The sequence below is a fragment of the Mesoplodon densirostris genome, chromosome 4 (assembly GCF_025265405.1).
Source record: "Mesoplodon densirostris isolate mMesDen1 chromosome 4, mMesDen1 primary haplotype, whole genome shotgun sequence".
In the NCBI taxonomy this organism is placed as follows: Eukaryota; Metazoa; Chordata; class Mammalia; order Artiodactyla; family Ziphiidae; genus Mesoplodon; species Mesoplodon densirostris.
The window spans coordinates 150,558,731-150,585,307 of NC_082664.1; the positions used below are offsets into that span (position 1 = coordinate 150,558,731).

General features: G+C 44.9%; 1 protein-coding gene across 1 annotated transcript in view; it reads left to right on the forward strand.

Annotated features, from left to right (window-relative positions):
* Positions 1–26,577, forward strand: part of TMC3 (transmembrane channel like 3) — a 46,260-nt gene that overhangs the window by 12,743 nt on the left and 6,940 nt on the right. Inside the window, exons 5-19 of the mRNA XM_060095359.1 lie at positions 2,191–2,297; positions 3,320–3,418; positions 3,515–3,657; positions 6,170–6,317; positions 7,023–7,066; positions 10,878–11,025; positions 12,626–12,735; positions 15,699–15,777; positions 17,358–17,603; positions 18,452–18,580; positions 18,878–18,945; positions 20,746–20,874; positions 22,823–22,933; positions 23,908–24,033; positions 24,659–24,737. Of these exons, the coding sequence (XP_059951342.1) occupies positions 2,191–2,297; positions 3,320–3,418; positions 3,515–3,657; positions 6,170–6,317; positions 7,023–7,066; positions 10,878–11,025; positions 12,626–12,735; positions 15,699–15,777; positions 17,358–17,603; positions 18,452–18,580; positions 18,878–18,945; positions 20,746–20,874; positions 22,823–22,933; positions 23,908–24,033; positions 24,659–24,737 (1,766 nt within the window). The remainder of the gene's footprint in view (positions 1–2,190; positions 2,298–3,319; positions 3,419–3,514; positions 3,658–6,169; positions 6,318–7,022; positions 7,067–10,877; positions 11,026–12,625; positions 12,736–15,698; positions 15,778–17,357; positions 17,604–18,451; positions 18,581–18,877; positions 18,946–20,745; positions 20,875–22,822; positions 22,934–23,907; positions 24,034–24,658; positions 24,738–26,577) is intronic.

Genomic DNA, 26,577 nt, shown 5'->3' on the forward strand with positions numbered 1-26,577 from the left:
GGATTTTTTAAAAGTCTTGTGAAGAGACATAGAATGATTTAATATTTGGAAGGTGTTGATTTTCTCAATATCAGTTTATGGTTGAATGCAATTCCAATAAAATTCTCCATGCAATGTTTTTTATATTCAAAACAATGAACTCATATGAAAAAAAAAACTAACTGAAAACTTTTTTAAAAGGAAAAACTCAAATGAACTTGTAAAACCAAAATGTTAAAATATATTATAAAAGCTACAAGAATTGAAACAGTGTAACATAGCACCATAAATGATGCTGGGACAATTCAACTGTTTTAAAGAATAACATTAGAGCTTTCATTTTAAAGTTCCATTAAATATTTAAATAGAAAATAGGAAGCCATTAGAGAATTAAAAGAAATATAAGTAATGTGATCTCCGAATGGAAGCCTGTCAAATTATAAAAGTAAAGAAGGAATCATCAAGGAAAGTACTGTTGTATTCAACTATACATAAAAGAAATTTTACATATATAAAAAATAAACAGATCTAAAAGATGGAAAAATTGAGGTGGAGGGGAAATTTTCAACATTGAAGTGCAATTAAATACCAGCTGGTGGAAATGTCAATTGGGATGATATTTCTAGGGGAAAGTTATAATTTGGACCAAATGTCATCAAAATGTTTATACTCTTTGATAGAACTCTTCCACTCCTTCACAACCAGAGAAAACAACAGCCACGACAAAATCAATGCACTAGGCTGTGTGGACACACTTGGTGCCCAGCCCAGATCCCTTTACTTGGCTGGTCCACCTTTTCTCAGCTGCTCTGAGTGTTGGCTTCTACGACTCATAGTTGTCTTCTCTAGAGGATGAACCTTGGCCAACATTGTTCCAGATGTTGGGCACTCGTCACCTGCTCCCCCAGACCCACTGGGTAGCCTAGAGGCAATGACAAAGGGGTATTCAAGTCCAGCTTTTTGTTCAAAGTGGAACCAACTCTATGATGCAACTTGCTCTCCAGAGCTCCCCATGGGATGAGGCTAAGCTGGGCTCCAGCTGAGATGACATCTTTGCTTAGCTCTTTCCCTTGACCTCCCTTGACTCCCTCACCCCTTTTATCCTGAGAGCACTTCCTCATTGTATCATGTTAGCTGAACCCTTTTCTCAGGCTCTGCTTCCAAGAAATCTGACCTTAGACAGAAATTGATTCTTGCAGGATTATTTACCTTAGTGAAAAGTTAGAAACTTCCTAAGTGTCAAGTAGTGGGGGATAAGTTAAATCAATTATGTAAAATTGGTTTGCTGGAACAATAAAATTCATTTTATAGGGATATATTTTGTATGAGAAAACACTCATAATATATTGATAGCTCAAGATGCATATTATAGAGATATGCCAATTTTATACTAAAAAAATACACATATAGAATGAAAATGGAGGGTTCCCCTAAAAATTTACTAGAAAGTAATTCTGGTAGTGATTTTAATTTAGTAACCTTGCAATAGGTAATTTTTTGGTTTTCTTTGTGATGTTTTGTGTTTTCCTACCTATTATGAAACATAAGCTAGATTTGAAATAAAATTTCAAGACGTTATTCTTCCAAAGTATGATACAAGTCCACTCGCTCCAGAAAATCATCACAAGTGTCACCCATATCCCAATCCAACTACTTCTATGCCCCCTTGTTTTTTCAATAGGAATTTGTTTTTAACTACACTTCTTATTTTAGAATAAGTTTAGATGTATGGAAAAGTGACAAAGAGAATTCTCATAACCCCTTCACCCATCTAACACTATGTTAGATGTTAATGTTAACATGTAACATACTGTTATTTCTTTTGAAATTAAGACAGAAGAATCCTTAGAATATCCTTGGAATTTTCAGAACTATGCAAAATAGCAAAGAAATATAGTAAATTCTCAAAAGATGCTGATACTTCTGAACATAGGTGAAATGTAAATTTGATAAAAGCATTTTCAATCAATATAACATTAGGGAAAGTAATCCATTAGGGATTAGGGATCTGTGTATATGACTGGTAGACATTAATGAACATCTTAATCCTTCTAAATGATCATTGTGGGACAACACCCTGATAGGTACAATTATGGCATTCTTAGTCTATGTCCTGCTGCTATAAGAAAAATTACAGTGTTGCTTTACAGAGAAGTTCTTACACTGGGAGGATTTTCTATAAACCGTCCTCATTATCTTGTCTTTCTTTAGGTCATTTTGGATCTGGTGTTGCCTCTTATTTCATATTCTTGAGATGGTTATTTGGAATTAATATTGTGCTCACGATTATGACAGGTGCTTTTATTGTCATTCCAGAGGTAAGAACTATGTCAGGTGAGTTTAAAAGTGCCATTTGTTAAAAAGTAGAGACGTTTAGAGCCATAGCATTAGACAACGCACTCATTACCCTCATGGGAAGGCTAATCTGTGTGTTAAAATAGGGCCTGGAGGGCTCCCTTGGTGGCGCAGTGGTTGAGAGTCCGCCTGCCGATACAAGGGACACAGGTTCCTGCCCCAGTCCGGGAAGATCCCACATGCCGTGGAGTGGCTGGGCCCGTGAGCCATGGCCGCTGAGCCTGCACGTCCGGAGCCTGTGCTCCGCAGCGGGAGAGGCCACAACAGTGAGAGGCCCACGTACCGCAAAAAAAAAAAAAAAAAAAAAAAAAAAAAATAGGGCCTGGCAAACTTTTTCTGCAAAAGGCCAGAGAGTAAATATTTTAGGCTTTGTGGGCCGTATGGTTTGTCACAACTTCTCAAATCTACTGTGTAGTACAAAAGCAGCCATAGACATTAGGTAACTAATAAGTGTGGCTGTATTCTAATAAAATTTTATTTATAGATACAGAAATTTGAATTTCCTATCATTCTTATGTGTCACAAAATACTACTCTTCTTTGGATTTTTTTTCCCAACCATCTGAAAATGCACAAACCAACCTTACCTCTCAGGCCACACAAAAAGTGGCGACAGGCTAGATTTGGCTTATGGGACAGTTTGCAGACATTGTGTTAAAATAAAAACCACTTCTCAACTCAAATTTATCCTTGTAAAGTAAATGGGGCCATGTCCCATGCCATTATAGAAACCCAGTGGCTTCAGTCATCCACCCATAGAAGCCATGTCTAGCCTAGAGAGAGTACCCCCAGACAGGCCCCGATCAGCCAAAAAGAAAATCTGGCCACTCATGATTAATTTCTCATCAATGAGTATCAAGCAGAATCCACCCCCTAGGGATCTCATATGTGCAGCATCTTCAGAGGTGCATGGAGATCAATGGCCCCTTTTCTTCTGGTCCGTTCCCACCCAGAGGACCGTGTGACATCCTTTCCTCTCTCACCAGCTTATTGCAGGCCAACCCTTTGGAAGCACAGCCAGCAAGACCATCCCCAAGGAGCACATTGCATCTGCCCAAGATCTGGACACCGTCTGGTCCTTGGGGGTGAGGTTCAGGCTTGGCCACACTTTTGTCTCGAGGGGGGTGGTGAATGTTCTAGGACCTGGGAGTCAGAAATGACACCGAGTGCTCTCTTTGCAGGGTTACCTCCAATACTCAGTCCTCTTCTATGGCTACTATGGCAGTGAGAGAAGGATCGGGAGGGCTGGCTACCGACTGCCCTTGGCCTATTTCCTGGTGGGGATGGCAGTGTTTGCTTACAGCTTCATCATTCTCTTAAAAAAGTATGTCTGTTCAGTTTCTCAAAATACATGCCAAAATGATACATATGATCTCATTTTATCTTGTCACTCACCCTGTAAAGTCAAGGCATAAATCTACACATTTTACAGATGAGGAGACCACAGATAAAAGAGATGTATGCTCATTTTAACCAACACTGATTGAACACTTAAAGCTTTGTGCCATGTTCTGTGTCGGGTCTGGAGAGACAAGAATCAAATAGAGTTACCAGGTAACATCATTTTAGACAATGTGGGTGTTACCGACCAAGGTTCTTGGCCTTCCCCAGCCAATAGAAGTTGACTAGAGGCCAGACAAGAAATTCAAGCAAGGCCTTACTAGGGCCCCTGCTGCAGCAGCAGGGAGCAAAAGCAAACAACAGGTTCCCTTGCTCGCTTGTTCCCTGAGCGGGGGCAAGCTTATTTCTTATATGAGGTGCGGGTAGGTGTGTGTCCAGGTGTCAGGCCAGAAGGGTGGCTTAGGTGTTTTGCCACCCCTTAGGTGGTGGTGTGTGCAGGGGGCATGCGCAGCCCCCTGCTTTTGCTCCGGACACTCTGTTTTTGCTCCAGGCTCTTCAAAAGTGGCAGTTGGGCTTTTTGGTCTCTTTGTATCCTTTGGGTCCAGCATTTGACCCAAGTGTGCATGCACGCAGTTATTTTTAGCCCAATACAGTTTCTTTGTATTTTGTTGCTCATGGGGAGGTGTGTCCATGTGCAAGCACTGCAGCACTGCAGCAAAGGGTCCCAGGTCCCAGCCTGTCTCATAGGAACTGCACTAAAAGAGAGGTGAACGAGATGGGTTAGGTGACCAGAGGTTGCAGAAAGCAAAGCATCCTCCTTTGACTATATGTTTGCCTGTGACCTAGTTACAAATTACGCACAGGCCAGTCTCGTCTGTGTTGTGATGCAGTTCAAACATGTAGTTGGTTATTGAAAGGAGGGTGCAGTGCAAAGAAAGCAGACTGGCTGGGGCCTCATCTGTAAAATGGGCAGGTTGGCTCAGAGTATCACCAGGTTCCCTTACGGCTGTTACGTTCTGTGCTTCTGTGTAGGAGCTAGATAAACGCAGAGTGACAGAGAGGCTCTGAGCCCAAGGAGAAGCGGGCCCCCACCCTCTTGGCTCACCTGCTCCTTCCCTCTGATGCGTGTCTACCAGTACGTCTTCATCACACTGCCCCTTGTGGCATCTTTGCAAAGTGCAGGTAGAAGGGGTTGGGATTTAAAAAAGATAAAACAATCATCATCACCATCATCATCATCATCAAACAAAAACCTAGGGAGATGCACAGGGACTCGAGGACCTTCAGTTCACAAGAAGCTTTCCAGCTTAGCCTCTGGATGGCCTCAAGACACGGGCTGTTTGCTAGATGTTACAATTTAAGAGACAAATGGATGTCAACTCGGGAGCAGGAAGTATGGATGGACAGAGTGGTAAAAGCTTCTAACAGGAGAGATGGTCTAGAAGACAGGGAACTTACACCCAAGGCGGGATCGTGACCCCTGCCTTCCCATACATCTGAGGGAAAGTCGTGTTAGGGAGGGATCCGAAGTGCTCCTGCTTGGTGAGGTGGGGTAGTTACTTCAATAGGCAGGGGCTCCAAGGAGATGGATTCAGCTCAGAGTAAAGAATTTGGTTTCACAATCACAGCTGCACAGAGATGCAGTGGATGCACACACCTTCAGGGACCTCCTGACCACCAGTGATGGGAGAGCTTGTGCACCGGACTCACCCAAGAATTTGCTGTTTTCACACTGTTCAAAGGGGTTGGCTGAGGACACAAGCCGTGAGAGGGGCTGAATCCAGATGGGGCTCCTTGCTCTGCGTGGACTCGCAGCAGCCCCCTAGTGGCTGAGCCTGCTCCTGACACTGTTCTTAGGTGACCCTTTCTGGTCCTTTTTTAAAAAAATTTTTACTGGGGTATAATTGATTTACAATGTTGTGTTAGTTTCAGGTGTACAGCAAAGTGAATCAGTTATACATATACATATATCCACTCTTTTTTAGATTCTTTTCCCATATAGGTCATTATAGAGTACTGAGTAGAGTTCCCTGTGCTATACAGTAGGTCCTTATTAGTTATCTATTTTATACATAGTAGTGTGTCTATGTCAATCCCAATCTCCCAATTTATTCCTCTCCCCCTTACCCCCCCATAACCATAAATCTATTTTCTACATCTGTAACTCTATTTCAGTTTTGTAGATAAGTTCATTTGTAGCCTTTTTTTAGATTCCACATACAAGTGATATCATGATATTTGTCTTTCTCTGTCGGACTTACTTCACTTAGTATGATAATCTCTATTTGCATCCCTGTTGCTGCAAATGGCATTATTTCGTTCTTTTTTATGGCTGAGTAATATTCCATTGTATATATGTGCCACATCTTCTTTATCCATTCATCTGTTGATGGACATTTAGGTAGCTTCCATATCCTGGCTATTGTAGTGCTGCAAGGAACATTGAGGTGCATGTAACTTTTCAGATTATGGTTTTCTCTGGTCCTTTTTTGCAGGATGGCTAAGAATTCCCGCATGAGCCTCGCCAGCGCGTCCAATGAAAACTACACGTTCTGCTGGCGGGTGTTCTGTGCCTGGGACTACCTCATTGGAAACCCAGAGGCGGCAGAGAGCAAAACCGCTGCCATCGTGAACAGCATCAGGGTGAGTAAGCGAGCCTGTTCAGGCTGCCAGGAATCAGGGCTCTGCAGATCACAGCCTTCACAGCGTGAGCCGCTGGCCCTCTGCTGGGAGAGTCAGCGTGGTCTCCTTCCCACGGTGCTCACAGGCCAGGGCAGCCACAGTCTGCACCGAGACGCGACATAATGTGCCTCCAACATGCACCAAACAATCTGATGGTGTACTGGAGAAAAATATGGGAACTTCTCTTTTTTTTTTTTTACTTTCATCCTTCTGAAATTTCAGTGTGTGTATCTTTGTTCATTTGCATAATGGATTACTACCGTGTTGCGTGTACATAACTTGTAAATGAATAAATACATATATGTGAGGGATATAAGCTTTTAGTGTTACCTTAGAAGATAATGCAGTCAAAGGCATTCGGAGACCTGGATCTACTGAACAGCACAGACAGTTAAATGGTGCCCCCTTTTGAGAAAAAAATTATTTAGATCCTTTCAGTGACCTAAATAATTTACTCCTCCCCCTCTTCTTCCCATTCCCCAATTTCCTTTTTTATCTATTATCATATAAAGCACTGATATCAATAGACTCTTATTGGACGAAGTCTAGACATTGAAGTTATGATTGAAAATACTGGATAAGTCATTTCTTTCATAAACCATTTCTGAATATTTATGATTAACGATGATGCTAAGCTTTTGATACCATATGTGTCTTTCTTTAAAGGAGGCTATATTGGAAGAACAGGAGAAGAAGAAGAGCAAAAACCTGTATGTATGAAGACTCCCCATCCTGAATTCATTGATAAGCTGTTTCAATTTAGTAGGAAAATCACCAGACTATATCTCATTTTCACACCTCTTCAGGCAGTTCGTCTCCTTAAAATCTGTCCTTCTGGTAATGTGGACTGTGGGAACCCCATAATTTTTCAATAGCAGTGTTTCGGGGTTGTTCCTCCTTCCATGGATCTGGCAGTAGGGTGAGAGGTCTGAGGCTGACCAGCTTCCTATTCTTTTACTTAGATAATAAAAGATATTTTTAGCACCAATTTCTAGTTTGTTAAACTAAGCAAAAACTAATTTTATTTAGCAACAAATCTCTGAAGTCCTAGGACACAAATAGTATCCAATGCTTGTTGACAAAACTTCTAAAGTGACTTCTCGGGTTTGGAGTTCTTCTCAAGGTTGTGAGGGCTTCCCTGGTGACGGTGAGGCCCTTCGGCCACAGAATGGACGACACAGAAAGGCAATGACCCTGTCCTCCTGGGCCAGACACGCCTGCTCATCCAATATCCTCACTGGTTCTTTTTTTTAAATTAATTTCTATTGGAGTATAGCTGCTTTACAATGTTGCATTAGTTTCTGCTGTACAGTAAAGTGAATCAGTTATATGTATACATATATCCCCTCCTTCTTAGATCTCCTTCCATTTAGATCACCACAGAGCACTGAGTAGAGTTCCATGTGCTATATAGCAGGTTCTCATTAGCTATCTATTATATATACAGTAGTGTATATAAGTCAATCCCAATCTCCCAATTCATCCTACCCTCCCTGCCCCCTTGGTAACCATAAGTTTGTTCTTTACATCTGTGACTCTATTTCTGCTTTGCAAATAAGTTCATCTCTACCATTTTTGTAGATTCTACATATAAGTGATATTATACGGTATTTGTTTTTCTCTTTCTGACTTAACTTCACTCTGTATGACAGTCTCTAGGTCCATCCTCACTGGTTTTTTAAGCCCCATGATTAGTTCCTTCAGTGCAGAAAGCCTGTCCTGGGGAGTGCTGGAGACCTGGGGAGTGGAGGAAACACCCAGCCCCTGAGAGGAAGCAGGTTGTTGTGGTGGGAAGGACTCTCCATAGGGTGTCAGAAGATGGATTCTAGCCCTCTCTTTGTCATTAACTTCTATGTCCCCGAAACTCCCTTGACTTTTCCGGGCCTCCACTTCCTCACTTATGAAATGAAAGGATGGGACTCCATCCGTGCTTCTCAGAGGAAAGAGAGCACCCACCCACATCAGAATCACCCGCGGGCACTGCAGACGCAGACCCCTTTGGCACCCACCCTGATTGACTGAATTAACGTCTCTGGGGGTGAGAGACAAGGCTCCAGCTTCTTAGCAGGTCTCGCAAAGCAAAACTCACAGGTGGTTTTTATGTTCCCTCAAATTTGGAAGCTCCTGCCGTCCTAAATGCATTCCAGTTAAAAAATGTCTCATTCAGTGATTCATTATTACAAGCAAACAAATCAACAAGAAACCGAATTCTCATCTCTCTTGCACACACAAATCCTGAGTCCTCCTGATTCTGTCAAAACTGGAGGAAAATAGATGTGTAAGAGGTATTCTGGGATATCCAGGATATTATAACAGGAGGTGGAAGGAAGAGGGTGGAGACAGGGGAAAACTAGCATGTGACTGCCTACTTCCCCCCGCAAGCCCATCACGTGCATTTTCTGGTGTAATTGCCACAAGGACCAACAGTGCTGGAGATGGGGAGGGGGGACCAGAAATGCAGGACCTGCCTCAGGGACCACGTGGGTAGTATGACTCTACAAATGATGACAGCGTGATCTGGGGACAGGAGGAAGTGAATAAGCGCTAAGGTGGTGTTAATGGACCTCACTCTCAAGTCTTCCATCTCTGGTGCTCTATGACACCTTATCTAAAGCTCTCCTCTGCCAGAAGACAAGGAGACACTTACCATTCCATTTGGGAGTGAGTTTTCTCATTGCGCAGAGGAAAAGCTAAGATGCATGCAGAAGGAGATGTTGTCACCTGCCCAAGGTCACCCAGAGGGTGGGGAGCGGGTGGTACACCCCTCGCGTGCCCCTCCAAATCCTCCTGGCCACACCTCTTTCTCCAGCCCTTGATGCCAAGCAGGCTGTGCAGGCTGCTACCGGCTGCACACATGCCCCTCAGAGCCTCCACTGTACCCATTGCTCGCTGCCCAGGGTTCCTCTGAGGCTGCAGTGTGGGGCACCCACAAGATCCCAGTCCACATGTGTTCATGCAACCAAAAGACTGGGTGCAACACTGGGAGTCAGTGCTCTGGAGTGGCCCTTACCAACCAGGGAACAGGAGCTGATGGAAAATGCTTCACATTTTCACCCCGGCCGGGCATTTCTGAGATGCCATTTCACAGGCCCCTCAGAAGGTCCTGTAGTTGCCTCCAGCTGTGGCCAGCTCCACTCACACCTTGTACCGCCTGCCCTTCTCTCTGGTCTCACTCCCCAGAACTTCACGCACGCTTCCTGGCATCACTTCCCAGAAAAACTCCTCACAAACACACCTTTGCCTGAGGTTCTGCTTTCAGGGAAAACGGACTAAGACTGACCCCAAAGTCGGAAGCAGATGCCTTAAAGATAAGCCAATTGGAGTCAGTGAGTTTTCCTTCAGGAAGAGTGGGTTTTTTTCAGTTAAAACTGGAAACTTACTGTAAATGCAGTAAGTCCCCTACATATGAACGAGTTCAGTCCCGAGAGCACGTTCGTAAGTCCAATTTTTTCGTAAGTCCAACAAAGTTAGCCTAGGTCCCCAACTAACACAATCGGCTCTATAGTACTGTACTGGAATAGGTTTATCATACTTTTCACACAGATAATACATAAAAACAAACACAATGAGTAAAACATTTTGACTCTTATAGTACAGTACCTTGAAAAGTACAGTAGTACAGTACAACAGCTGGCATCCAGGGGCTGGCAAGAAGAGTTAGTGACTGGAGGAGGGAGAGGAGGTGGGAGATGCTAGAGCTGAAGGATTGTCAGCAACAGGAGACGGAGGGCAAGCTGCAATGTCACTCACGCCTGACGTTGCTGGTACAGGTTCCAGATGCATGTTCGCATCTTTGAAAGTTCGCAACTTGAAGGTTCTTATGTAGGGGACTTACTGTAGTAGCATCACGGTTGATTGTAAGAGGTCTTTGGGAAGTGAGACCTGGCGAGGAAAGAGGAGCCCGTGTCCCAGCTCCTTTCTTTACTTCTTCCTCCAGCAAATATTTATGAAGTGCTTCTATGTACTGGGCCTGTTCTAAGAGCTGAGAATACAGCCATGAAGAATACTTTAACAACTGAGCACTTGCTTTCTAAAGGGAAAAGACAGATAACAAATTCCAAGTAAATAATGTGGTATAATATCGAAATCATGGTGTGAAATGAGAGGCAGGATCATTCCCTCCCCTCCTTGCTTCCTCCCCCTTCCCTCTCCTGAGCACCCGTACCTGAGCTCCTATAACTGAAATGTGCATATGCCACAGGACTCCAATTTTAAGTGGCAAAGCAAACACTGAAGCCCAAATACTCAGACTCCAGAACGTGTGTGTGTGTGTGTGTGTGTGTGTGTGTGTGTGTGTGTGTGTTTAAAGCCCCACTGATGCTGGTGGCTTAGATTTATAACTCACTGTTGATCTCTTAGGAAATGAGGGATTCTGGGGGGTGAGGGAAGAACACTGATTCTTCAGGGCGGAGAATCCACTTGGCAGTAAATGTCTTCCCATCCTTCCCTGGCCTTTTCTGTGCATCAGGGTGCCCTGTGCAGAGCCCGTTATATCGTCCTCATACCTGCCTCTCCCCGCAGGGCAGTGACCATCTGCCTGAGGGTCATCGCCAACATCTTGGTGCTTCTTTCGCTGGCTGGGAGCATCTATCTTATCTACTTCGTGGTGGACCGGTCCCAGAAGCTGGCACAGTCCAAGAAGGAGCTGACGCTCTGGGAAAAGAACGAGGTACCCACACAACAGTAGCTGCCCCTCTGTTTCCTGGGTGTTTCTTAAGTGGGTTCCCTGGAAACATCTCCACGGAAAAATTGTAGTCCTCTTCTTCTAGAGCACGGACTGCAAGAGCTGGGAGCCAGAGTGGCAACACCCAGACTTGGCTAAATGATTTCACTGGTCTTAATAAGGAAGATTTTGATTCAAAAACACCTTCAGGCATTTGCACAGTCTTTAGTTTTGAGTTTTGCTGCTGACTGTGCTTTGCTTTTCTGGCTTCGTGTTTCTTTATATACACGTTTCCAGAAACTGACTTCACCTAGACTTGCATTAGCAACTGCACTGCCTTTCATTGCATGTGTCAAAGTTGACCATGTGGGGATTATTGAACATTTAGGTGCTTTCCATATTTCTTTTTTTAATTTAATTTTTTTTGTGTGGTACGCGGGCCTCTCACTGTTGTGGCCTCTCCCGTTGCGGAGCACAGGCTCCGGACGCGCAGGCCCAGAGGCCATGGCTCACGGGCCCAGCCGCTCCGCAGCATGCAGGATCCTCCCGGACCGGGGCATGAACCCGTGTCCCCTGAATCGGCAGGCGGACTCTCAACCACTGCACCACCAGGGAAGCCCACTTTCCATATTTCTAAATCACAAATGCTTCCCAAACAGCCCCACACCAATGGCTTATTTTTTTAAATGCTCTTTCCCCTCCATTTATGGGACTATTCCCATGAATAGAAAATTACCAAGAAGAAGGTTATAAGCAATTTTATAATTTTAAATATTTATTGCAAGACTCTTGTCCTGAACACTTGGCTCAATTTACCTGTAAAGATTTGAGTGGTAGAAATAGCACAGATGCTACCTCTCAGACCACTTGTATGAAAATGATTTTCATCCTTGGGATTTAAAAAGCAAAGCAGGCAGGCAAGGTGATACTTAGCAATTTATCCTCAATGTACAATAATTTTTCAAAATCTGAGGCTGCATTAGGTAATCTCTTCCCATACCTCTTCGTGTTTTATGTCAATTAAGTGGGTTATATATTGATAAATATGGGCTTGTGTGCAGATAGATATTTTAAAGGTAAATTCAGAAATTATTTCTTCCTTTAGCTTACACCTCTTGTGTACCAGCTAAGCCTCCTTTTTCATTTGCAGAGAAAGTACATAAGTACAGAGAAACAAGAGCCAGGCATAATTCTCTAGATAATTAATCTTCCGTGTGCAGAAAGAATATTAAGTTACCTCTCAGACTTCCCTTTTCTATTCTTAACAGTTACAGTTATTTCCTTCTTCCATCCAAGGTAAGGGAAGTAGAAATAGAATGAGATGGTAATTGGAGAAGGTGGCAGAAACACCAGTAAATCCCAGAAGACATGTACAAGTGTCTTCGGATTAAGGAGTGTTCCTAGAAGGAATAAACCCATGGCAAAGTGGCCTTTTGAAAACAGCTAATTAGCCAAGATCTGGGGGAGGTTTTCCATGTAAGAACTGCATGACCCTCTGAATACACCCCTCCCTGACCAAACATTAGGCTACAGACCAGCTACGAGGTGAGGGAGGCTGGGATGCGGGGCCCCGAGGAGCTCAGTGGGGCACACCCTCTCTTGGTAGGTGAGCGTGGTAGTGTCCCTCGTCACCATGCTGGCACCATCAGCCTTTGACCTCATCGCCGCCTTGGAGATGTACCACCCACGGACCACACTGCGCTTCCAGCTGGCAAGGTACCACCACCCCGCTGGGAAATGGCTTGTTGTGGGTTACCCGTCCGGCCACCCACTGTGGGAACTCAGTCCCTCGGGAGCCAGGGCTTGCTTCGTTCCCCCCAAAACTTAGCACAGGACTTCCCCTACGGCTGCATCTCAAGAAAAGCAGGATACTACAGCAGAGAATGGTGGGAAGAAGGGGGAAGAGGAAGCAAGGGAGAGAGGAGGGGGCTGGAGAGGATGGACCAGGAGGACAGGACAGAAGAAACGGGTGAAAAGGTGGTGATGAGAACAAGCGGAGGAAGGGGAGGTGGGAGAGAGGGAGGGGGAGGGGGAGGGGAAGCGGGGAGAAGAGGCAGAAAAAGCAGATACAAGAGAAAGAGGACCAAGAAGATGCTGGGAAATGTGCCCTGTATTGCTCACGTTGGGTCCCTCAGTGGACTGACCGTGAGAGGTGAGAGACCTGTGCTGTCTTTCTAGACATGAGATGAACATCATGCTTTGCTAATAATTCCCCAAAGCATAGACTCACAGCGGTTCTTGTGAGTAAATCAGGGAGCATCGAGCATCGGGGCTGTGCTGGGATGGTCAGTGGGTGTGAATACAGGTGGTTAATGCAGACGTGAGCACAGCAGGCGGGGAGTAGGGGTGGGGGAGGGGGAGGTCAGAGGGGCCAGCCCCCTGAAACCACACTTCTTCTCTAGCGCTGGCATCATCACTGTCTTCCCGAAAAATCCCCGTTTCTGTTAGGGTGACTGTCTCAGAGGGTGGCACTGTCCGAGCCCTGCTGATTTACCTCCCACCTCTCCCGGGTCTACAGTGTTTGGATTGTGCTTTCTCTTGTAATGCTTGATCACATTCCACAGAACAAATTTCCCACAGATCACTTTGGGAAGAATGGCTGTCATTCAGGAGTCAGCAAATGTTTTCCATAAAGGACCAAATAGTAAATATTTTTGGTTGTGCCGGTCACACGGTCTCTGTGGCTCAACTCTGAGGTTGTGGAACAAAAGCAGCCACAGACAATACATCATCCAAAGGGTGTGGCCGAGTTCCTTGCAACTTTATTACAAAAATAGAAGAGGGTAGGGTTTGGCTAAAAGGCTGTAGTTTGCCACGATCTTGAAGTCCAGCTGTCATTTCAGAGATAGAAAAACATCACTCGAAAGATCAAGGGGTGTGTGGAAGCCCCTCACCCAGGGTAGCTCTGGAAGAGACTCCCAGCCCCCCAGGCTTGAACCCTGGTCTCTGTGCTCTGCTCGGCACCTCTCCTGTTGACCTAGGAGAGAGAAGTGCCGTCCTCAGCAACTCCCTCACGGCAGGCATTGGGGAGGATCAATTCTATGATTGCATTTGGTCTAACAGCAGTCCTATTATACAGATTGGCCTCATTATTCCCGTTCAAAACTAGAGAAACAGGGCTTCCCTGGTGGCGCAGTGGTTGAGAGTCCGCCTGCCGATGCAGGGGACATGGGTTCGTGCCCCGGTCTGGGAAGATCCCACATGCCGCGGAGCGGCTGGGCCCGGGAGCCATAGGCCGCTGAGCCTGCGCATCCGGAGCCTGTGCTCCGCAACGGGAGAGGCCACAACAGTGAGAGGCCCGCGTACCGCAAAAAAAAAAAAAAAAAAAAAAAAAAAAACTAGAGAAACAGAGGCTTCAAGAGACTTACCCCTGATGAATTCAGGCTAATTCTAGAAATAAGAGTAGGATATATTACTTTAGTTCCACTAACTCACCAGCAGAGGAAGTTACCTTTTACTCAGGGCACAGTGAGAACAAGAGCCATGCGATACGAAGACGGCAGAAGGTTAAATTCTCTCAGTCCTTCCTTCAGACAAGTGCCAAGCTGACTCTGAGGGTCCTGCCCTGTGTTAGGTGAAGACAGAGTTAGAAAGGGAAGCTGAAGGGAATCCCTCCACAGTGCACAGGGAAAGCCAAGATGAGTCAGAATGATGCCCCCGGAGGTGTCCTAGCCCCTGTTTCCCTGCTCACTCCTGCACACTGGTGGTCACAGGTGGTAAACTCTACACTGAGGAGATGAAGGCACGTGGGGATGGGCGACTCCAAGTTCCAATCTGGAGTCTTTTCCTCATGTTAAATCTGCTTTCTCTTTTTCACCAGCTGGCACTGGCTTCATGATTCTCCAAGTGCCAACCACTGTCCTGTGAGAGATTTGTAAACCTGCCATTTTCCTTTCTCATCTCATTTTCCCAGACATGTTTCTGTTAAGACCCAAGGCTGCAGCCTGGGAAACTCCACATGTTTCCCAAAACCTTCCAACTCCGGGGAAATGGGCATCAAGTCTTGGATCACTGGCTGATAGAGGCTGCTGTAGGCAGGTGCCACCTGCTCAAGGTTGCCCACCTGTGAGCAGGTGTAGATGTGCCCACAGCCCCTCACTGATTCAGCCCGTCTGACAGGTTCAGCCTGTATTTCGGAACCAGACCACTGAGATCCTGAAATCTCACCCTGCCTCTTTTGAACTGTGTGAACCCGAGCAGGTGACTTAAGCCCTCCCCATGTTCAATACCCTTGTCCCTTAAGTGGGGGTTATAATAATATGGACCTCACAGAGTTGTTAGACTCAAATGAGATAATGCCTGGAAAATCACTTTATAAACCAGAAGGCATGACACAAGGACACGTATAAGTCACACTACACTTCAGAGCCCCGCTTCCTGAGCTCACACACTGTCTGCTATACCAGTGGTTCTGAAATACTGATCCAGAGATCAGCTATAGTGGAATCACCTGGTAAGGAGATAAAAGGATTCCCAGACCCCATCCAGACCTCTTGAAACAGTGTAGATTCTGGAATTCTGTATTTTTTTTTTAATGCCCACAGTCTGATTCTGAAGGAAACCAAGTGTGGCAACCAACAACTGTCTTAGCCAAAACATGGTGGTCACTCCCAAATTGTGGTCAGTCTAGAACCATGGAGTGGTGGTCTGGTCATTCAAAGTGGGCTTGTGGCTTTCAGGGTCCTTGTGCTGTACCTGGGAAACCTCTACAGTCTGATCATCGCCCTCTTGGACAAAGTTAACAGCATGAGCACTGAGGTGAGTGCTCCATCCTGGGGATGTGCCCAGTCAACCACTGCCCACACACACACCACACACACATACACACATGCACATACACACATATATACACATACACACACATATACACAAACACATGCACATACACACATATATACACATACACACACATATACACAAACACATGCACATACACACATATATAGGTACATACACACATATATACACATACACACAAACATACACAAACACACACACATACACACATATATACATGCACATACACATACACACATACACATATACACAAACACATGCACATACACACATATATAGGCACATACACACATATATACACATACAGACACACACAAACACATGCACATACACACATATACACAAACACGCACATACATATATAGGCATACACATATACACAAACACACGCACATACACACATAGGCATACACACCTATATATACACAAACATGCACATACCCACATATATACATACACATATATATACACATGCACAAACACATACACACACTTATACACATACATATTTAATACATACACACATATATACACATACACACACACACATATATACACATACACACACAGATACAGAGTCATCCTCAGTGTTGTCAATATCACTGCTAGTATTTGCACTCTGTTCATCATGTTCAAAAATCAGTTCATTTGTGGTCTTCTCAACAAAGGATAGGAAATTTGGTCTCATTTCCAAGACAGAGAAACTGAGGCCAGAATTTATGGCTAGTCAGTGACAGGGCTGGAATGAGAACCTGGGTCTCTTGACACTCTTTCCTGGAATTCCATCAAGAAAGCTTATCAACAGCTATTGTAAATGATCCCAGGAGAATGGCAGACCATGGGACTAATTTTCACTTAGAAAATCAGGAGAAAATAAATATCTTATGGAGAGCAGTTCAGAGCAGGCCCCACCATCCCAGCCTAGGGTAGTTTTGGAGGTCATTTTAAACCTGCCCCACCTGTGAGGTTATCCCAAAATGGTAGGGGAAGAGGAGGCAGGGAGTAGGAGGTTTCTTTAGGGTTGTTTACCCAAGCCATACCTTCCTAGCGTCAAATCCTGCTGCTTATAAGACAGGAGAGGCCACAGGGAGAAATGGTTCTGCATCAGGGCTTTGATGTTGCGTAGACTGGGTCCTTACCTGCCACTTACTAGCAACATGACCTCGAGCGTTTGAGTTCTACTAGCTGAGCTTCAGTCCCTTCATCTGTAACATGGAATAATCATTCTTGCCTGACACTCTTGTGAGAATGAGAAATATAACATGCTGTAACCTAGGACAGGCTCTGACACTTTACTGGGGACCAATCAATGCTATTCATTACAACTCTATGTTCATTACTGGACCAACTCTAGTCAGGTGGCTATCAACCAAGCTAGAGATAGTGAGAGAGAGAGAGACAGAGAGTCGGAGACAGAGAGAAACAGAGATAAAGAAAGAGAAATTATTCCCAAGCATGCAGTGATATCCTTGGTGTTCATGATGGATTCTTATTTACACATAACTGGACAACCTTTTCTTCTTCCTTCCCTCTCTCCACAGGAAACTGCTCCCCCAAATAGCACAAGCCATTGGATAGATTCTACCATCTTCTTTGTCACCAGGGCAGCCCCTGGAGAAGAGAAGTGGTCCATGCCTGGGCCTGGGATAGGGCTCAGGAGAAACAGCACTTGGGCCCTGGAACAAGCCAATGTTCTGACTTACACCTCGCCTCTCTCAGAGGCCAACAAGACCACTGCTTCCACCCAGAGTCTGCAAGGCCAATGCTGGGAGACATACGTTGGACAGGTGGCTCCCTCGTTCCCTTATAAAGCCCTTCCATGTCCATTTCATCACTTAATTCTAGCGACTCTCTGAAGTGTCATTATCTCTATTTTATAGAAAAAGAAAATAAAGTTCAGTGGGGGATTAGGTTTTTCCAGGTCTCAAAATGAATTATCATACTCAGTGTAAAGACTCAGGCAGTATCAACAGTGTGCTTGGCCCTGTTCTAAGTGCTTACTCTAGAATCTTATTATGATCCGTAGAAGCAGAGATGAGGAAACTGAAGCACAAGAGTTTAAGTAACTGGTCCCAAAACACAGATAGTAAAAGCAGAATGAAGGGGACTTCCCTGGTGGTCCAGTTGTTAAGACTTAGCCTTCCAATTCAGGGGATGAGGGTTCGAGCCCTGTTCGGGGTGCTAAGATCCCACATGCCTCGTGCCAAAAAACCAAAATATAAAACAGAAGCAATATTGTGACAAATTCAATAAAGACTTTAAAAATGATCCACATCAAAAAAAAAAAAAAAAAAAAGCACAATGAAGCCCTAAACCCAGGCATCTGCTCCAAACTCTGTGCTCTGAACCCCTCTGCCTTTCACCTTCACTATATCCCATGATGACACCTCAAGTGGTCTGTGGCTCAGAACCATAGACTTTTCCCCTGGCTTTGTGTAAAGCTGGCCTCAGATATCAAAATTCAAATTAACAAATATTTGTTGAGCAGCCATTATGTGCCAAAAATGAAGCCACCATTGGAGGGGCCACAGTGGCTCAAGCCATGGGAATGAAGAGAGAAGGGAGGACCCCAAGGAAGAGGTGGACAGTGGGAAGGGCAGGGCATGGTGGCATCCAAGGACACCTTGTGTTGCAGGAGATGCTGAAGCTCTCCATCATTGACATGCTCTTCACTGTGGCCAGCATTCTGCTCATAGACTTCTTCCGAGGACTTTTCGTTCGGTACTTAACTGACTACTGGTGTTGGGACCTGGAGAGCAAGTTTGTAAGTAAGATGCCGTGTCCATTAGGGAAGTTCATATGGCCAGATCCATCCTTTCCTGATGGCCAGGCTGGGAAACTGACATGGCTGAGAGAAAATACGTGAGGGAAGAAGGAAAGGCTGTACAAAGCTGAGTTTCCATTTCTTTCTTACATTTAGCATTTGCTGGGATGGCCTCACAGACAATGATCTCTACGTATCTAGGCGAGCAAAGAATTCTGTGTATTTGACTATAGTGAACTGGTTTATGCAAAGAAATTTGGAATGTTTTTTAATGCAGAAGTTCGTTTTCTCTTGTAGCCTGAATACGGGGAATTCAAAATAGCAGAGAACGTGTTACATTTAGTCTACAACCAAGGAATGATTTGGTACGTAGCAAAGCTTCTTCCTGCTGTGCTTACATCTAATCTGGGCTAAGATTTTAATTTACCGAGTCTGGATGGGACATGACCGTAATAAACACAGTCGTAAGAGTCAAGAAAGGACATAAACAGTTTCTAATTGAACTATTTCACATATATAGTAATTTCAGTAATGGTTTTCTAAGCATTTTGCAGAAAGGAATGAGGAAGGAAATAGTCCATTTTTAGGCCACTATCGGTCACTGAAAAACAAACAAAACTGCACAAGAACCAGTAGAATAAGCTGCTGGGGAGGATTGCGGGGAGGCTAGGAGGAGAGGCTGCTGACCCCTGAGGAGGACTTCCATCAGTGGCTGTGTCACAGCTGGGGAGCCTGCCTTCAGCTACCCACTCTCCTTCCGTGCTCTCACTTGGACATTGAGCCCAGGTGCATGACTATCCCCCAGAAAGATAGACCCATCCTAGGGGAGATCTGCTCACCCAGGGCAACCCCCAGCCAAGGCAATCATGTTCCTAAAGATACTAAAGGCTGAAAGGGATCATCTGATCCACATGGACGTGTGTGTCCATGGGGACACGGCGGAGAGCTCCCTAACCAACCCTCCATCTCTGGCTTTCCCTACTGGACCACAAAAAGTGCTATTTGTTAAAATACAAGCAAACGACAAAAAAGAAGAAGAAACTGGGTGTCCCATACCTTCAGAAGACACAATCTCTCTTCATAATCATTCAGTAAAATGCAGGAGGAATGGAATATAAAGTAATATCCCTTTACTCAAATTCTGTATTCTTAGAGTCCACTTATTTTGAAAAATATTTTCACAAATACAGTATTAAAAATAATACAAAACATTTACTTAACGTTTGCCAGAATGTCGGGCATGTTTTTCCCTGTAATAACTGGTTTAATCCTTATAGAAACCCTATGAGGTAATTAGTATTATTTTCTCCATTTTAAATATGAGGAAACTGAGGAAAAGAGAAGCTAAGTGTCTTGCCTGATGTGAGAAACCAAAAGTTTTTTTTAAAAAGTTTTACTTATTAAACCTCTCTTTGTATCTATTTTCCTGCTGCTGAGTCCAAACTTCACAAGTATTGTATTTCATGAACATCCAGTATAAGCAGATTTAGCCTTAAAGTCAGAAGATCTGGGTTTCATTCCATATTTGGCACTTATTTGCAGGGTAGGTATACCTCTGTTTTCCTGGGATGTTATCCCAGATCTGTCACTCTCAAAGGTCTCTCAGTTTGGATGATATAGAGTCTCCCTTTTATTAGTCTCTGGGCAAATCACCTAATTTTCCCAGACCCACATTTCATGTCTAAAAACTTTGGATATTTACCCCTCCTTTTATGGTTGCAGAAGGTTAAATGGGCCAAAATGTGTGAGGATGCTTAGCACAAGGTCCAACAAAAGTAGCTCTGCTTCACATAATGTTGATCAAATCTGAAAGTCAATAATTTATTAACGTAGCCCCACCAACCCCATAGACAGGCAAAATCTAGAGCTTGCCCGAAACCACAGTTATCCACTATTTGCCTCTTGACCGGAAGAGGGCCTTTCCTTTGCTAAGTGTGAAGAGGCAGGAGACACTTAGCATCCTTGTGCCAAGAGGATATTTTCAAACAGGCTCCCTGCTAATCTGCAGAAGTGACTTGTCTTATCTCCAGCAGGTGGAAGGTTGGGGTCTCAGATCTCCAGGGGCTTCTTCAGTTCTTTAAGCACAGAGTATAAATCTCAAGCTCTCAGAACCAAGGTAGACCAGAGGAGAACAGACGCTAACTGGCCTCCCATTTTGGTTTCAGGATGGGAGCCTTCTTCTCGCCATGTCTCCCTGCCTTCAACGTCCTCAAACTCATTGGGCTCATGTACCTGCGCAGCTGGGCCGTGCTGACCTGCAACGTGCCCCACCAGCAAGTCTTCCGAGCCTCCAGGTCAGTGAGCGTCAAGTCCGCTTCACAGAGAGAACTCACATCACCCACACTCGCCTTAGCCAGAGTGACCTCCAGCAAGGGGGTCTCCCCAACTCCCTGCCTGTCAAAATCTTGTCTGCCCTCCAGTTGCCTTTCCTCCTTGAAGCCATTGCCAATGCCCCACCCTTCAAATGAATCATGACTTTTCTTAAGCTCATGCCACATCTTTTACAACTTTTTACTGAAGTTTAATAATTATCCAGAAAGGGCACACATCACAAATATCCGGCTTGATGAATATTCACAAACTGAACACAACTCTGTAACCAGCCCCCAGATGGAGAAACAGAACAAGAACAGCGCCCAGAAGCCCCCTTGTACTCGACTCCAGTCACTACCAGCTTCTAACAGCGTAATTCGTTCCCCCCGCCACACCGTTTTTTACTTGATGTAAATAGAATCCCACTCAGTATGACCTCTTTTATTCCTGTCTTCTTCTCAATATTGTGCTTGTGAAAATCACCTCATTGAGGACACCCCCCCAATTTCTTTATCCATCCTCCTGTGGTTAGCTATAATGAATAACACTGCCTTGAACATTCTCACGCATGTCCTTTGTTGGGTACATACCTAGGACTGTTCTTGCTGGCTCACAGGCCACGCATGTGTTCTCCTCTAGGAGAGAGCGCCAACTATTTTGCCAAAGCAGAGGCCCCCTTTCCACTCGCACCAGCTTCATGTGAGAGTTCCAGTTGTCCCACAACCTTGTCAACACTTGCTCTTCTCTGTATTTTTCACTTTAGCCATTTTGGTGAATTCATATCACATTTTGAACACCTTGATTAGAACTCATTTATTTTATTTTGACATAATAGTTATTGATGTGGGTGTGTTTCAGTGTCTTTCAAACTTTTTGACAATAACCAGCATGACAGTGTATTTATCATTCACCTAGTGACCAGTGTAGATGCATATATTCATATATATGTTTTATATATAATTTATATATGAATGTGTATATTCATTGACATCTGTGTATGCCTATATATAAAAATACATGCATACATATATACATACAAATATACATAACACATACATATAAATGGATACATACATATATTGAGTGTATATATATGTGTGTGTGTGTCTATACATATATATAAAGAGAATGTGTGTATATAAATAGAGAAAGGTTTCACAGATTAACACTCACCTACTTAACCACATTGTATGTGCCCTGATATTTTCTGTTCTCTTCTAGTCCAGTCTATTTCATTAGAGAGAGAGAGCATGCAGGCTGAGAGTCTCAGGGTTAACAGAGCATTCATTCTCTTTTCAGGACTATACACAGGGCCTTGCACACCAAACAGACCTGTGCTGCCCTCAGGGGAAGCCTGGGCAGCCGAGCTTTCAGACCAGCTTAGGGCCCAGGGCTTACTCAGGCAGACCATTCACCCTGAGCAGCCAGAAGCAGAGCGATAAGAGGTTGAGAGAGACATCCAAGTAAGAGAGTCAAGAACCGTAACAAAAGAGTCAAACCATCCTCAGACATAGGGGACAAGTTCAAGGCTGGGAACAGGACAGGGAACCACTAGGTAAAGACTCAGCTGGGTGGGGCGTAGGTGCTAAGATTTTTCCATGAAATTAAGTTTATTGTGTGATGGCCATGGGGCCACCCGTCTCTTGGTTTGAGGTGGACAGGTGCTCAGCAAGCGTTTAGTAGATGAACAGGTTGGGCTGGGTGATCCACGAATTCCCGTTGAGCATCCATTTCTAGTTTGCTAAATTGCCTTTGATCCTATAACAGACCCTTTCCTAGGCAGTGATGGGAGGAGGATTTTTCTGTTTGCAAAGAGTCAGGGCTACAGTTTCTGTGTCGGTTTTGTTTTGGGGGGGCAGGGGGTGCACATACATCATCGGCAGCTGGCCAGAGAGTGAACTCAGTGCCTGGCCTTTGGTTTCTTTACAGATCCAACAACTTCTACCTGGCAATGCTCCTGTTTATGCTCTTCCTATGCATGCTGCCAACCATTTTTGCTATTGTCCGGTACAAGCCATCTCTAAATTGTGGGCCATTTAGGTAAGTTCTCTTAGTTCAGTCCACTCTGCCTGGAGCTACTGACAGCTATAGAGGAAGGACCCCTGCATTAAACTGAATTCTCCTTCTGGCTCACAGAACAGGTCAACAGCAGAGAAAAACTTCCAACTCATGTCTTTTGAATCCAAGACCATTTCCCTTTCCTTGCTAAGCAGGCTGCCCTCAAGTATGATCATCTCTGTGCTCATCTTTAAAATATACAGCCCACTTCAAATCAAAACGGGAAATGGCATTGCTCCAAGGCTAGAAGGAAATTCTACCTGGTCAATCTTTCCCTTCCAGAACTCAGAAAGCTTTTATTAAAAGATAGTCCATGTCACTTTTGATTCTACATTATCTAGCTGCATCAAGACAGAAGTCCCGGGCTTCCCTGGTGGCGCAGTGGTTGAGAGTCCGCCTGCCGATGCAGGGGACACGGGTTCAGGCCCTGGTCCAGGAAGATCCCACATGCCGTGGAGCGGCTGGGCCCGTGAGCCATGGCTGCTGAGCCTGTGCGTCCGGAGCCTGTGCTCCGCAAAGGGAGAGGCCACAACAGTGAGAGGCCGGCGTATTGCAAAAAAAAAAAAAAAAAAAAAAGACAGAAGTCCCTTGAGTTATCTTCACCTAGCATTTGCTTTAAGTCAGTTTTGATACAACATATACGTAACATTTAGAGTCTATCTTTGTATACATTATACATACACACACACGCGTGCGTGCGCACACACACACACACACACGCCATGTAGTTATTGACCCCATCTTCAAACCTACAGGTTAATTAAATGACTACTTCAGATGAAATCATTTCAGGAATGTTATGTATCTTTCACATTCATCAGATACTTACTTTAGCTTTGAAACTGACTTTGAGGGTTGGACTCCAGCTAGCTAGCCTTTTTTCTTTTTTATAATGGCTTGCAGGATCCTTCTGCCAAAAGCAATATAATCTGGAATTATGGTTTTCTTCCTCACAGCGGACAAGAGAAAATTTATGACATCGTGTCAGAAACAATTGAGAGGGATTTTCCCGCGTGGTTTGGCTCTGTGGTTGGGTACATCAGTAGCCCTGTGGTTGTCCTGCCAGCTGTGCTGCTTCTTTTGTGAGTACTTTCCTGCCTGCTTTGGGGGAACTTCTGCGTGTTTGGCCAAGAAGAAAGCACTGCTTTCCAATAACTGTATAAATTCAATGAGCTCATTGAAAAGTCACTTACGGAGCCTGATGATCTGAGCAGGGATGCTGAATCACACAGGGGCCAGGGAGGTAGAGCATGACTGATTCGTCAACAGCATTTCGGCGATCGCTGTGGCCATGACCATGGGGTTGAATGTGATTATCATTACCTTATTTTCCAGAAGTTTAATCTCAACATGGAATTTTACAGTGCAGCTAACTTGCGTCTGTTTTAACTTAAAGGGGAAATAACATCAAGTAGTTGATCCAATACTCCTACCATGATACACTGTAACATGCCTCTCCCATCTTCACTCCTTCCTTATTGCTGTCATCCATGCAGAATTCCAGGTCAGTGGAGGTTGCTTTGAAAATCAGGAGAGAGAAAAGGAAAGCAGCTCCTTTCCAGCACTTGCCAGCTTGAAAACTCACTGATACCTTTTGTCCTCAGGGGGTGGTGGGGTGGTAAGTGGGTAGCCCACATCTGGCCGGGAACACAAAAGCCCGACAAGGGGGATGAAGTACACTCACCGCCCTGTGCTGTTCTGCCCTAGCATGCTCATCTATTACCTTCAGAGCATCGCAAGATCCTTAAAGCTCAGCAACCACCAGCTCAGAATGCAGATACAAAACGCAAGTATTACGTAACCTTTGCTATCGTGAATGTGCATCAACCATCTGACTGATTTCCCTGGCCAGGGAATACCAGTGAGGTCACATTTTCAAATTACTAGGACTCTTGGCCACGTGCTAGAGTGCAAGGCCACCCCTCCCCGGCCAGGATCTCCCAGGGCTGTTTCTAAGAATACCCAGGCCCTCAATTGCCAGAATGAGCCTCCTCTCCTAGAGGCCTTGCTCATGCCCTCAGCACTTCATCTCCCCCTCCTGTGGCCACACCAGACTTGCAATGTACTGGGCTCTTCTGCTGGATGCACTGACTGGGCAGGGAGAAAGGGTCCCTCCCTAATCCCATGTCGAGTTGGACATCTGAGCCCAAAGACACTGTTTGGACCCAAAGACCCACCTTTTTCATATCTTTTAAATTCTGGTTGTCATTACAGTAAGTCCCCTACATACGAACAAGTTCCGCTCCGAGAGCGCAATCGTAAGTCCAGTTTGTTCCTAAGTCCAACAAAGTTCGCCTAGGTACCCAACTAACACAATCAGCTACATAATACTGTACTGTAACAGGTTTATAATACTTTTCACACAAATAATGTGTAAAAAACAAACACAAAAACTAAAGAAAACATTTTGACTCTTACAGTACAGTACCTTGAAAAGTACAGTAGTACAGTACAAGAGCTGGCATCCAGGGGCTGGCATCGAGTGAACAGGCAAGAAGAGTTAGTGACTGGAGGAGGGAGAGGAGGTGGGAGATGGTAGAGCTGAAGGATCGTCAGCAACAGGAGACGGAGGGCGAGCTGCAGTTTCACTCACGCCTGATGCTGATGGAACGCACTTTCACATCTTTGAAAGTTCGTAACTTGAGGTTCGTATGTGGGGGACTTACTATACCTTCTCTCCCATCTGGGGCTCAAACCATAGATCTCAGAACAGTCAGAGGGAAACCAACACTCCCCAATCCTTCCACAGTTTCTCCTCCTCTGCACACCCTAGGTGCTCCCCCAGGGCCAGGACCGGGGTGAGGCAAGCGAGGCACCAGGCTGCCACACTTAGAGGCACAGACTCTCAGGGTCACACCGACCCTGCACTCCCACAGCCCCAAGAGTGAGCACCTCCTTAAATTTGACCCCTGGATACCTCACCCGCTTCACCCAGCCCCAGAACCCCACGCAAAAAACTTCCACATTTCTCCGTTTAAAAAAAAAAAAAAAACTCTCACAAATATCAATTCATGTAAAGAAACACCAACTCATTTCATATATAGTCAAATAAGAAATGCATCTAGGAACTTCCCTGGCAGTCCAGTGGTTAAGACTCCATGCTCACACTGCAGGGGGCCCAGGTTTGATCCCTGGTCAGGGAACTAAGATCCCACGTGCCACATGGCATGACCACAAAAAAAAAAAAAAAGAAGGAAATGCATCTGGAGTTGCAAAGGGCATTCTTGTGGAAATACACATCTCCCATGTGGTTGATCCATATTTTCTCTTTTGTGTCTCAGCCAAACCATGCTTAGCAGAGTCTCAACATGGTCTGTCAAAGAGCTGCCCCTAAAAATGAAACTTGCCAGGGATAAAACTTCAGCTCTCAGGTGTCAGCAGTTATTCATTCAAGTAACAGGCTTAGGACCAGAGCACAGTGTCCCCAGGTGACGGCAGTAGCTCAGCCATGGCCCAAAGGATTAGCAGTGATACCTACATCATTCCCCACCCCTACCCCCAAGAATAGTACAGCAAGTTCCCTACACACGAACCTTCAAGTTGAGAACTTTCAAAGATGTGAACGTGCCCCTGTATGCCAGCTGTTGTACTGTATTACTGCACTTTTCAAGGTACTGTACTATAAG